The 13,407-nt window shown below is 42.9% G+C and overlaps 1 protein-coding gene across 1 annotated transcript; it reads right to left on the bottom strand.

The window, feature by feature from the left end:
- Nucleotides 1-7,632: 7,632 nt before the first annotated feature.
- On the bottom strand, nt 7,633-10,632 carry DKK1 (dickkopf WNT signaling pathway inhibitor 1). The gene is made up of 4 exons (XM_059395809.1): nt 10,071-10,632; nt 9,663-9,825; nt 8,382-8,525; nt 7,633-8,260 (listed from the first exon to the last, which is right to left on the bottom strand). The coding sequence occupies exons 1-4, from the start codon at nt 10,314-10,316 to the stop codon at nt 8,007-8,009; spliced, it is 807 nt and encodes a 268-aa protein (XP_059251792.1). The 5' UTR covers nt 10,317-10,632; the 3' UTR covers nt 7,633-8,006.
- Between the last annotated feature and the right edge of the window lie 2,775 nt (nt 10,633-13,407).

The following is a 13,407-nucleotide window of genomic DNA, read 5'->3' as shown; positions in this document are numbered from 1 at the left end:
TTCACAAGGAAAACCCAAGTGTCTGTCCTACCTTTAGTATTACTACTAATGGGAATCCTTACCTGATTGTGTACAAGAATGGGAAATAATAAAAAGAGATTAAATAGTTCTCATAATCCTGACTTCCAGAAATGGTCCTCTACACTTAGCTCTTTGGTGGTATCACAAGTAACTCAGATCATACTGTGTATGTTCCGAAATATGCTTTGTCCCCCCTCCAAGGTTCTAACATGGGAGAATTAGGATTATTTCTCCAGGTAACATTAATGACTGTAGAATATTTTAAGGACCGATTATAAATCACCCAAACCATTCTCTTACATGATATTGAGTTCACTGGTAAGTTTTGCCAGTGTCACTGTGGACAGATTTTTGTATGTGTCCATGATTCTGTTCTTAAAGGAAATTTCTATAAGTTGATACATCAGTTTTCATATTTTTAAAACATGTGCCAAATTTCCTTTCAGGAACATAATTCCAGCTAGCTGTTTGTAAATGTCCCCTTTTCTGCAACAGTGCTGACTTTTTAAAAATATATATATTTATTATGGGACTATAGTTAACACAGTGGTCTATTAGTTTTAGGTGTACAATGTTTATTCTAGGACTATTCCTCAGTGCTCACCATGATAAATGTAGTTACCATACATCGTAATTACAATTTTACTATATTCCCTGTGCTATACTTTCATCTCCATGACTGACTTATTTTGTAGCCAGAAGTTTGTCCCTTTGTCCTCTCCACATCACCTATTTCACCCGTCTCCCCCCCCATTCCTACTTCCCCTCTGGCAACCATCAATTTGTTCTCTGTATTTAAGAGTCTGGTTTTTGTTTGTTGGTTGGTTTTGTTTTTTAGATTCCACATGTAAGTGAAATCATGTGGTATTTTGTCTTTCTCAGTCTGACTCATTTTATTTAGTATCCTGCTCTTGAAGTCCATCCTTGTTGCTGCAAATGGCAAGATTTCATTCTTTTTGATGGCTCAGTAATCTTCTTTTGTGCATATCCTCCGCTACTTTGTCCATTCCTGTCTTGATTGCCACTTGACTTGCTTCCATATTTACCTATCATAAATAAAGCTGTAGTACAGAGAGGGGTGCGTGATCTTTAAATTAGTGTTCTCATTTTCTTGGGGCAAATACTCAGCAGTTGAATTACAGGATTGGATGCTATTTTATTTTGAACTTTTTGAGGAACCTCCACACTTTTCTAGTGGCTGCACCAGCTTGCATTCCCACCAACAGTGCATGGGGACTCCCATTTTTCCACATTTTCACCAACACTAGCTATTTATTGTCTTTTTGATACTAGCTATTCTGACAGGTGTGAGGTGGCATCTTAATTGTGGTTTTATTTGTGTTTCCCCAATGATGAGTGATGCTGAGCAGCTTTCCATGTGTCTGTTGGGCATCTGGATGTTGTCTTTGGGGAAAAATGTCTATTCAGGTCCTCTGTCCATTTTTAATTAGATTACTTGTGTGGATTTTTTTAATGTGATTTGTATAACTTCTTTGTATATTTTGGATACTAGTCTCTTGTTGGATATGACATTTGCAAACATCTTCTCCCATTCAGTATATCGCCTTTTAGTTTCATCAGTTTCCTTTGTTGTGTAAAAGCCTTTTTATTTGGTGTAGTCAAAACTAAGTATCATTGCCTGCATTTAATTTAAACCTGAGAGTCATGGCTTATGAAATATTTAAACAAGTCTTTCTAAAAGTAACTTCTTCTCATGAGGATAAAGTTAGTGCACAATATTGTGAAATATATTACGGCCTGATTGTGGCCAGCCATGTCTTCAGCTGATTTTACTTCTTATTACGGAATTTGTTTAATAGTTTACAATTGAGGTGGTTGCTTGCTACTGACCTTCCAATGTAATTTGACACCCACTAATATCAAGAGACTGTGTCATGTTATTTAATTATAATTCGTGGGCAAAAAAAAAAAAAATCCATTTATGAAAACTGTGTATTAAGTACTTAAGTTACAAAGAGAATTGTATGAGGCAGACTTTCTTGAATTCCAGCTCCACCAAATACGACCAAGTCTGGCTAGAAATAAAGTCATGTTCTCCTTATTTTATAACTTTTTTTGGCAACCCCTCCAAACCCCAAACCCCTCCAAACCCATTTTGTTTGTTTTAACAAAATAAAACAACAACAACTAAAAAGCCCTGTCTGTTGTGGAGAAACTAGTAATCTTTTGAGACAAATTGTGTCTCGAGCACCTTGTCTGCAACTCTCATCGCCACCTAATCTGGCAACTGTTGTTGAAAATGGAGAGTTTTTATTTTATTTTTTTCCAGGATAACAAAATACAGGATCAGAAAAGCTTTATTCAATATCAACACTCTAACTGTGGTGAATTATTGGCCCTTAACATGGTCACATTTTTATTTTCATAGCTTCACATTTTGGCTCATATGGCTTCTTCTGTCTCCAGTGTCTATCTTTTTCTACTTTGTGAACTCCTTTTCATCCCTTAGGACTGACATGTGGTCGACGTGGCCTGTGGCACCTGATCCTACACACTCCTCCTTGCTGAACTCCCAGTGTGTCTATCCAAGGTGGGCTGCATGTAGTTGGCAGTATTAAGTTTTAACATCACTATAGCAAGGGGTGCCTCGGTGGCTCAGTCAGGGAAGCGTCTGCCTTCGGCTCAGGTCATGACCCCAGGGCCCTTGGATTGAATCCCACATCATTCACACTATAAATAAATAAATAAAATCTTAAAAAACAAACAAACAAACAAAAAATCAGGGCAGCTGAGTTAGCCAACTGGACCAGAGGAGGATCCCTGATCAAAGCTAAGCCAGTCAGAACCTAGTGCAGGAATCTGTCTCAGAGTCTCTGAGAGGCAAAGCCTTTTGCTGCGCTGACCTGAGCTGAAAGGTCATTTACAGTAGGGATGGAAGTCATATCACCATGACCAGCCATAGGCATGGACAAAATTACAGTAGAGCAGAAAATATCAGCAAGCTAATGAAGCCAGTCTGCAGGATGGTTTCCAAACAGAACTTTTTTTTTTTTTTCTTTAATGAGCTGTGTCATTCCAACCCATGTCTCTTTTTTACCTTCTCTGGTTTAAATGGTTTCTCTTCTTTGAAATAAAAAGACCTTAAGAAGATGGTTGATATACCACTGTGTTCCTGAAGCTTTTTATGAGTACCCACAGGCTAACTTAATTATTTTTAAACCTATTTCAGGTATGAATATATCTAGCATATAAATTTCAGTTATTACTATATATAACATATATAATACAGTATCCTATAATAAAATATATATATTTATAAAAGATTTTATTTATTTATTTGACACAGAGACAGCAGGGGGAGTAGGAGAGGGAAGGGAAAGTATGGGAAAATAAGCAGGGGGAGTGGGAGAGGGAGAAGTAGGCTTCCCACTGAGCAGGGAGCCCAGTGCAGGACTCGATAGCAGGACCCTGGGATCATGACCTGAGCTGAAGGCAGATGCTAAATACTAATCCAGGTGCCCCTATAATATATAGGTTTTATTGTCTCATAGTAGAGACTTAAAATTAGAGTGCTTACTATGAGCTAGACATAATGTTAAATATTCTTAAAATGCATGCATTATCCTCACACCTACACTCTGAAGTTGGAATTCTCTCCATATCATCACGGAAGCGATAGATCTTCTTTGTCCAATACCATACAGCTGGAAACCAAGGAATCCCTGATTCTATCCAGCTTCATTTGACTCCAGAGACTGTGTTTCTAACCACTGTCCTGAACCACTTCTCAGCCCAAATTGTTTGTTCTCTCCCTTGCTAAACTGTTAGCTCCTGGAGGCTAGAGAGAGTGCTGTGTATATATTTTAAACTGTCAGCATAGTGCCCATCAAGCAATGCAGACTCGATGCATGTTTTTTGAGATAAAATTCTCTATCATCACCTGTAATGTCATCTCATAGTTTTGATATAATTGACTACTTCTAAGCAGTTGTCGTTAGGACAAACATAAAGGCCCATGTGCACAAACATTTGCACAGTCAGGAAATGCTTAAATTATATACACTTTCTGCAGTGTAGAGATAGATAATACATTTATTTTAGGTGTTGGTACTATACTCAGATTAGTATTTTCAAAGTAATGAAAATTGTAATCCAGAACTCAGGGGAACATATTTTATAAGCCAAATGGTAACACTGTCCATTTCTCTACAAAACTATTTTAAGGGGCACCTGGGTGGCTTAGTTGATTAAGCATCCGTCTTTGGCTCTGGCCATGATCCTGGGGTCCTGGGATCAAACCCCACATGGGCCTCCCTGCTCAGCAGAGAGTCTGATTCTCTTTCTCTCTCTGCCAGCCACTCTGCCTGCTGTGCTCACTCTCTCTCAAATCAGTGTTGAAAAAAACTATTTAAAAAAAGTTGGTAGCATGATAAAGTTAGATAATATAGTTAGTTTAAAAATGAAGGAAAAGTTAATGATTTTACCCAAAGTTTTCAAAAGTGGCCCTAACTGCTAATTGGATGATGCAATTAGAAATCCTGAAACTTGGGGCTTCTGGCTGGCTCAGTCAGTGGAACCCGTGACTTTTGATCTCAGGGTCGTGAGTTTGAGCTCCATGTTGGGTGCAGAAATTACTTAAATAAATACATAAATAAACCTTAAAGTACTTAAACTAATAAAATTTGTCATTGCATAATTACATTACTAATCTCATGATTTAATTAGTATGATTTGATTGACCATGGGAAAATCCATAAAGGAGTTTGGCCTGAATTATGAATAATCCTATTGAGGCTGCATATTTGTGGTTTTTCTATTAAACAATACATCCCCATTCTCACTCCTACCAATAAAGTTCAGGTTAAACAAAATATGAAAATTAAACTCTTACAGTAAAACAAGAAAAGAAAAAGGATGGGGAAAAGACTTGCTTGGGATTTTATTTAATAATTATTTTAAATTCAAAGGAATTAGAGCAAGTCTACCTTTCACTGAATACCAGAGATTACTGTGAAATTGTTAGGATAAGCCTGTATTTCCCTCTTCCTCCTTTGATACAACTTAGTCAGAGTTTAATCATGACTAGATCAGCGATAAGCAGACCTCCTGACATTTTGCCCAAGCCACTCTTTGTGAGTAGCTACAAAAGCATGCTTTATTTCAGATTTCCCTTCAAAAATTAGTCATTACTTTTTTAAAAGATTTTATTCATTTGAGAGAGAGATAGAGAACAAGTCAGGAGGAGAGGGAGAAGCAGGCTCCGCACTGAGCAGGGAGCCCGAGGTAGGACTCAATTCCAGGACCCTGAGATCATGACCTGAGCCGAAGACAGACACTGAACCAACTGAGCCACCCAGGCGCCCCCCAAATTAGTCATTATTTATCCTTGCAACTATACCAGCACAAGTACACAAAATTCCTTGCTTGTGGCACAGTATGTGTTCAAGTAAAAACACTGGAAACCATTAAAATGTCTCCATGATGACTCCAAATAAATTATGGTACAGCCATCCCAAAGTCCTATACACTTAATGCAGTCATTAAGGGAACGAGGCACCTCTCCATGTACACGTGGAATGGTGTGGAAGACACAAAAAGAGCAAGATGCAGGGACACGTGTAGAGTATGTTTCCCTTTGATAAAATAGCCTGTGAATGCATTCCAAGTTCACGTATTTTCCATTCAGATTGTTTGAACGTGAAATCATGAACACACCTAAGCACCACCATCGAAAAGGTACAAGATTCCTCAAATGATCCTCCTTTGAATTTGTATTGTATCTGCCTTACTAGGTAATGAAGTATCTACAGTTTTCTTGATACTCTTTGCACATTTATAAATGTGCAGAATTACTTTTTGATGGAAATCCCTTCCTAACTCCTCCCTTGATAGGAAGAAGTGTCCCTGCTTGATTGGTTTCTCCTTCTCCCACCCCAGGTCACAAGATGGGGAGCATCAGGGAAGGAACATTGCTGAGGTGGGCAGAGACGGAGGGTCTCTGACTGCAGTTGGCTCCTCGAGAGAGGAAGGGCTCTCCACATCAAGGTCCTTCAAATGATTGTTACTTTTTCCTCTTAAAACAGACACCCTTCTTTCTTCTTGAAGAAAGCGTTTCCTGTTCCCTTCCTCTATTGTGCTTTATTGGAGATGGCAGGCCTTAGATTTGGCAAGTCAGCAAACAAACACATGTAGAAAAAGAGTTTCTCCAGGGTGAGGAGGCTGAAACTTGCAGACAAAAGGCAAGAGAACAAGCGACATCCAAGCGACATCCTGCCAGATGCCTTCTCAGGGAAGAACCAACCAAACCTTGTGTCTCCTTGGCTGAGCCCCTTGAAATTGAACCACTTCCTGGAAGACAAAAACAACAAACGCTCTTGGACATCTGTGTTATTGAAGGAAACCCTGTGGACAGGTGATCAGTCCTTGTCCTTTGGAGTGCCTTAAACCCAGTATTTTGTGATTCCAATACAGACTTTGAAAATATTAGGGAGTAAGTGGAAGTTGGGACTGCATGCGTCCCCCTTCCCTGGTCTCAGATTTACCAATGCCGAAACTGGTCAATGAAAATGCAAAGCCACTTTAGGTCTCATTTCTGGTTTTTGTTTGTTTGTTTTTTGTTTTTGGGGTTTTTTTTTTTTTAGCAATTTATCTCTACTCTCCTTCTAATCAACAGGTTTAAGAACAATAAAAAGGGAAATACTCACCTTACTTAGTAAGGGAAGGAAATAAAGGTATGAGAGAGGATTTGCAATTTTTATTTAATGATCTTAAAATCAAGTAATTAGAACAAGTCTTCCTGGCACGAAATAGTAGTTGATCCTTCAAATTGAGTAATTTGGTACAAAATCTGCATGTATTTCTCAACTGTATTTACACACACACACACACACACACATACACACACCCTTTGTGCTAACCATCCAGTACTTTGCTCTGGTATTTTGTGGGAAATTTCTTTTATTGTTCGAGTTATTAGCTGTTTGGATAGGTATTAATTTATTTGAAACTGCTTTTGAAAGTAGTAATATAAGATTGAATCTCATGATTGCACTTTGATTATGTGAGTTTGTCAGTAGAGAACATATTTCTTTAAAATTACTCTAGAGGCACCTGGGTGGCTCAGTGGGCTAAAGCCTCTGCCTTCAGCTCAGGACATGATCCCAGGGTCCTGGAATCGAGCCCCACATCGGGCTCTCTGCTCTGCAGGGAGCCTGCTTCCTCCTCTCTCTCTGCCTGCCTCTCTGCCTACTTGTGATTTGTCTGTCAAATAAATAAATAAAATCTTAAAAAAAAATAAAATTACTCTAGAATTGACCTACACTGGAAAGTATCTTCCTCTAATTTTCTTGAAATGGTCACCTTTCTGTCCCTTTAGAATACATACACACACAAACACACACCCCTCTAAAGAGCACAATGTCAAAATTTAATCTATACTTGTAACATTTTGTGGTATTAAATGTTAAATTTTATTTCAAGGGCTATCACAGCCTAGAGATTAAATATAATCTAAGCACTGAGATAGTACATTTCAGAAAATAAGCTAGTATTTCCATGATCAAGTTTAGATACCTATCATTTTTCATTCCAAAAGTTTCTTGTGTTCTAGAGTCTAGAATTAAAGGGAAAAGGGTATAAGCATTTAGGAAGTATAAGCTGAAATTATTTATTTCAATTCAATATAGAATATTAGAGTCAAGATAATAATCAATGTGTACAAAAATTTACATAACAAGAAAAACAATAGACAATGCAGCACCTTTAGAAAAATAATTAAGTTTTGTTGCATTTACAGGTAAGTGCCACACTGAGAATTTACAACACAGTAATTTACTGCAATCAATGACAGGGTTGTTCCATAAAGAAACAAAGCTCTTACACTCCAGATTTTCAGAAGGTATTATTGGAATGCTTAATCAGAACCACAGAATTTGTACATCCTTTAGGATTGAGCTGACAAAAGTCACACAAAGTTTCATAGCATCTATTATAGAAAAGGAGTCCACAGTGTTTGTATGGCTGGCTTAGTGTCTCTGACAGGTGTGGAGTCTGGAAGAGTTACTGGCTTGATGGTGATCTTTCTGTATCCGGCAAGACAGACCCTCTCCACAGTAACAACGCTGGAATATCTCCAGCCCGTGGGAGCCTTTTCTCCTGTGCTTGGTGCACACCTGACCTTCTTTTAGGACCGGTTTACAGATCTTGGACCAGAAGTGTCTAGCACAACACAGCCCCGTAGCACAGTCTGAAGAGCGGAGACAGACCGAACCTTCTTGTCCTGGAAAGGAGGAGACAGCAGGAAGAGTACACGGTTACTGCCTGGGCTGCATTATTTCGTGAAGAAAATCCCAAGGACACTCCCGATGTGCTAACCAAGAATGCATAGTAAGGTCCTTTACCTTTGGTATGATACAGTTTTGAAGAAAGCGTCGTTCTTCGGGAATACCCATCCACGGTGCTGTGATCGTTACCAGCACTTTCGAGAATGGTTTCTTCGATTTCCCCTCGATGGAAATGATTGTGATCAGAAGGCATACATATTCCTAAGGAAGCAGGAGATAGCAGGAACACATTACAGCCTGCCGTTAACCACCAACAGCCTTGACTGTGGCAGTCTGCTATGCCCGCACCACCTTGAGATGCCTCAATGTGGTGACATTATTTTAAACACAAGCCAAACTGCCTCCCTAGTGTTAATGCAAAACTCCCCAGACGGACAGAAGCATCAATGCATACCCTGTGCAGTCTCAGGCAACATCCCCAGTATAGCTACTTAAAATACTTTCCTACCAACTGTGGCAGTGGCAGTGAGACTTCTGCCCATGTTAATACTACCCTTGGGGGAAGAAATAAAACTAGTCACTTAAAAAATTGTTCTTAAAAATAACTTCTCTGCCCTCGGTGCTATATGGGTACTGGCAGACCAAGTTAAGCAAAGGCAACACCAGCTGGCTGGAAGACTACAATCTCACCCACCAGTTACTTCACTGTATAATTTCTATATTACAGAGACTGAGTTAGTTCTGCCGTGAGTATTACTGGGTCCTAAAGAGGGTCGCCACCCTTGAGCTTATTTCTGGAGACTTCTTTGGCTGCCTGAGCCTACCTCTTTGAGACAGACATTAAATTTTAGTGGATCTGTGGTCGGGGGCGGAGAACTTATTTTAAGGTAGCAGGAGGTGGGGACCGCGGTGGGGGGGCTGGATTCAGAGGGCAGGCTGTGTATCAAGATCCCCCTTAAGGGGGGCCAGCGGAGACAGATAAATCACTGTCTTCTGGCTGACTCCGGTTTTAACGGGGATCAGGAAAGGGAGGCCAGCATGGTAGAGCCATGGGAGACACGTAAGAAAAACAGAGATGGCAGCTAAGGCCAGGGCTGGTTTCCTTGGGTTCTCTGTGCATTTTCACCTTCCTCCCCATCTTTCTCCATTGATGTCACGTGTTCAGGGAAGGGTTCACTCTGCGGCAAGCCGTCCTGTTAAGCAGGCCAAGGGCACGGGGGAAAATAAGGCGCTCCACGACCTCCAAGATGAAACACTCCCAACGTTTCTGGGAAAGCTTGCCGGCTGAGCACCCATTCGCAGGTGGCACCACAGGGTTCCCAAAGCTGGGAGCGGTTTCCTCCCGTCCGCAGAAGGCCAAATGCAGGACGCTTGGGGTTAGGGAGCGACAGGACTCACCGTTTTTGCAGTAATTCCCGGGGCAGCACATAGCGTGGCGCATGCAGCGTTTTCGGCGCTTCCTGCAGGCCAGGCAGATTTGCGCGCCCGCGCCCCCTCCGCGGGTGGGGCTGGCGCAGTACTCCTCGGTGCTGCACTCCTCGTCCTCCGCGCACGGGTAGGGCTGTGGGGAGGGGCCGGGCAGAGGGTGAGGCACCTGCGCCTCCTAGTCCCCAGGCTCTCGCATGCGGACGCTCCTCTCTGGCTCTCTGCGCGCACCTCTCTGAAGCTGTTGTGCGCACGGCACCCGGACGCAGACTTCCCAAATGAGCCCCGAACTGCACACAGTTCATAAGTTCTCTGTGCTCCCCCCACGTGAGACCCTCCTTAAAGGTCACAGTGTCCCCGGCTCCCCGAACCCCTGCTCACCTGGTAGTTGTCAATGGTCTGGTACTTGTTCCCGCCCTCGTACGGCATCCCGGGGGCCGCGCTGACTGCGGAGCCCGGGTGCCCCGCAGCGCCGCCCAGCGCCGGGGGCAGGTTCTTGATGGCGTTGGAATTGACGAGAACCGAGTTCAAGGTGGCGCTCACTCCGAGCTGGAGGTGACCGCAGAGGGCGGCCGCTACCAGCGCGGCCAAGACCCGGGCGGCTCCCACTGCGCCCGGGGCCGTCATCGCAGAAGCTGTCCGGTGAAGGCCCCGAGAGAAGGCTGGAATGTCCCTGTGCAAGGGGGTCCCTGGAAGCCGCGCCGGCACGGCTGCAGTCCGGGCTCCGAGCGCCTCCTGCGGTCCCCGAGTCTCGACCGCAGGCGCAGCTCTGCGCCGCCACCGCTGTGGCGGCTGCCTTTATACCTCGGGCTCCGAGCATCCCGGCCCCTCGGGGGAGACAACAAAGCGGGGATGGGATTTCAAAGCGCTGGGAGGGGCTGGAGGGTGTGTGTGTACACGAAGGGGGGGAGGCTTGGCCCTCCCCACCCGCCCTTCCTGGCGCGGCCGGTCCCCTGGCGAAGCTCCCTTCGGGGCGCGGGTGTCGCGGAGTGCGAGCGCGGACGCGGTTGACAGAGGCTCGCGGAGGGAGGAACCCGGGCACCGGCGCCCGCCCCCTGCATCGGGGGGTGCGCTCCTGGGCTCGGAAGTACTTTTCAGAGCAGGGTTGTAATGTTCTGCAAAAACACTTTTCTTCTGTCTCCTTTACGCCACTAGGTGCTCAGTTACTGTGCACCGTAAAGAGTTTTCGGGGTGAAATTCAGCCCAACTGGTGACCCAGCGAGAGGGCCAGGTGGTGGGTGCAAGTTGCTGATTAACCCTTCAGACCCACGGTTTGCAGATTTAGAGTGAGGTCCTCGGTTTACGTTGGGTCAGCTTCGCCCTCCCTTTCTTTCCCCCACATCCCACACCCCCCTCCCGCTGCCACCGCGAGAAAAATGTGCAAAGAGAAGGAAATTTGCACATCAAACGAGGGTAAGAAGGAAGAAGAGCTAATTCTCTTTTGATGGGAAGTTTAGAGAGGGAGGCGAGAGACGGGCGTTTGGAAATTAGATCAGGGGTGGAGGGGGTGGGAAGTGACTATCGATAATCAAACTGTTTAATGCCACTCTTTGAGTCCGAGCAGTTGCGCTCAGTAGATGAACTTGATTAGGCAGACGCTCGAGATCAAAGAGGCCAGAGGGAAACCGGTCAGAGTCCAAGGACTGAGTCCGTGGTCCTTTGCCTGCTGGCCCGGCTCGGGGGTGGGTCAACGCAGTGAGAGGAGCGAGGCTTAGGGCTCAGCGCCCGACTTTCCCGGGAGTTACTCCAGATGGAAAAGCTGCTCCCATGTCAGAGCGTCTAGGGACAGGGAAGTAATACCCCGCCAGGGAGATAAGTCTAGCTGCAGGAAAAAGAAAACTGAAAGTGAGCCAGAACGTGAGTGAGTTCACTGTCATCTAGATCCCTGTCGAAAAAGAAGACAGCCCTGCTGGTGTGGACGAACGCTGTCCTGCTTATACAGTGGAAATGATTTAACCAATAAAGGCCTCTGGGAAGCGTGGTGCGCTGGCACTGAGCTACCCTCTAGGCTGTTGCCCTTTGGGGGGGGTGTGGAGGTGCGGTGAGTGTAAATACCTAGGAGACTGTCCTAATTATAGTAATAATAAAAGATAAAGTACTGCCATTATTTGTATAACAGGTTGATGTTGTGTCAGGAAATGGACAACTGCTGTGCACATTTAGAAAAGGAAGAAATGATAGAATAATCACTGTTGAATAAGAAAGACTAGGATATATTAATTTTGCGCTCCCTCACCTCTATGGTACTTAATACTCTACACACAGACCGAGACCACTACCAAGTACAGCTGATGGGAGTCTTTAAGTAGTATAATCATAAAGCTAAGAGGGGGGAGCGTTAAAAAGTTTGTAATGGTATGTGTTCTGGTTCCTTAGGTTTCAGAGGTCCTATTAAAAACAGCTTCCAAACAATTCTTTAATAATACCTCTAATTACACCAGTGTCCTGCCCATCCCAAATCCCATCTGTCCTATGAAATTTCCTCTGGTTTATGGGTAATTCCTTCTTGAAATTCTAATAGGGATTAAATCCCACTTTTTTTTTTTTTTTAGGTTTTATTATGAACATGTACAATGATCTAGACCTGGCTACAACTTCAGAGATTTTTGGCACAAATTGAAATTTGGAAACAAAGGGAAAGACACACACACACACACACACACACACACATATATATATATATATATATATATATATATATATATATATATTTTTTTTTTTTTTTTACATATTCTTTTTTTTTTTTTTTTAATGAGCCTAAGAAACAAGTTAAGGAATATTTTACTGAGAATAAGCAATAAGCCAGGTCTCTCTTGGGGAGATATGCCCTACTTTGAGTTGACCTGAAGTTGGTATAGATGGGGAGATATTATAGGATAAAAGGGTAAAGCTCTAGGGGATTTGAAATGTCAAATATCACTTGCAGAATATGATTATAATGTCAATAATTGATGTGCTGAGCTCCATCCGTGTAACAGAAAATCTGCAGGCTGTTTTAAATTGTCATGATGTTGAAATGCAGGGAAAGACTCCTCTGACCTTGTGGAGGGTGGAAATGTTTCTTCACAGTCCTATTATCCTACTTAAATGTTTCTAAAAATACATTGTGCCACACTTATGGCCAATCTCTTTTCCTCTTGTTGAAAGAGATGGTAATGTTGTTAACCCATTTAAGAAATTTAGTTCTTTGAGAGCTTGGATTCACAAATGAAACTATTGTCTGGGGCAAGAAAAACACATCAGTCAAAGAAAAACTTTAACCAAAAGACACGTTGCATAAATTCAGTTTCAAATCCTGATTATGTATGTCTGTTGTGGTTTAATTTTCATTGAGCTTGGACAGAATCCCTGGTGTTGAGGTAGGGGAACTAAGTCAAGACTAGGGTTTTAGGAGCAGACTGGGTTCTATCTCCTTCCCGACTTTCCATGCTGTTCCTGATGTCATGATCTGAAAGAGAATAATGAATTGGTGAATATCTAAGTTTCTACTATGTGCTAAGCAGGGTGCTTGGTGCTGTGGGATCAAAGATGAGGGCTCAGGTTATTTAGCTTCAAGTAACTAAGAGGGGTAGGGGTGGCAAACTGGTAAGTTATACAGAAGAACCTCCCCAGGAAGGCCTCAGAGAGAGCTGAGTATGTAGAAAGCCAACTCTTAGTTCCAAATGGGAAAATGCAATTGTTTCAGTGGGCTGAAACAATTGAAAATCCCTTCCATGAT

This window comes from Mustela nigripes, chromosome 4 (genome assembly GCF_022355385.1).
Source record: "Mustela nigripes isolate SB6536 chromosome 4, MUSNIG.SB6536, whole genome shotgun sequence".
NCBI lineage: Eukaryota > Metazoa > Chordata > Mammalia > Carnivora > Mustelidae > Mustela > Mustela nigripes.
The sequence above is the reverse complement of the archived record's forward strand: the minus strand, read 5'-3'. Positions and strand labels throughout refer to the sequence as shown.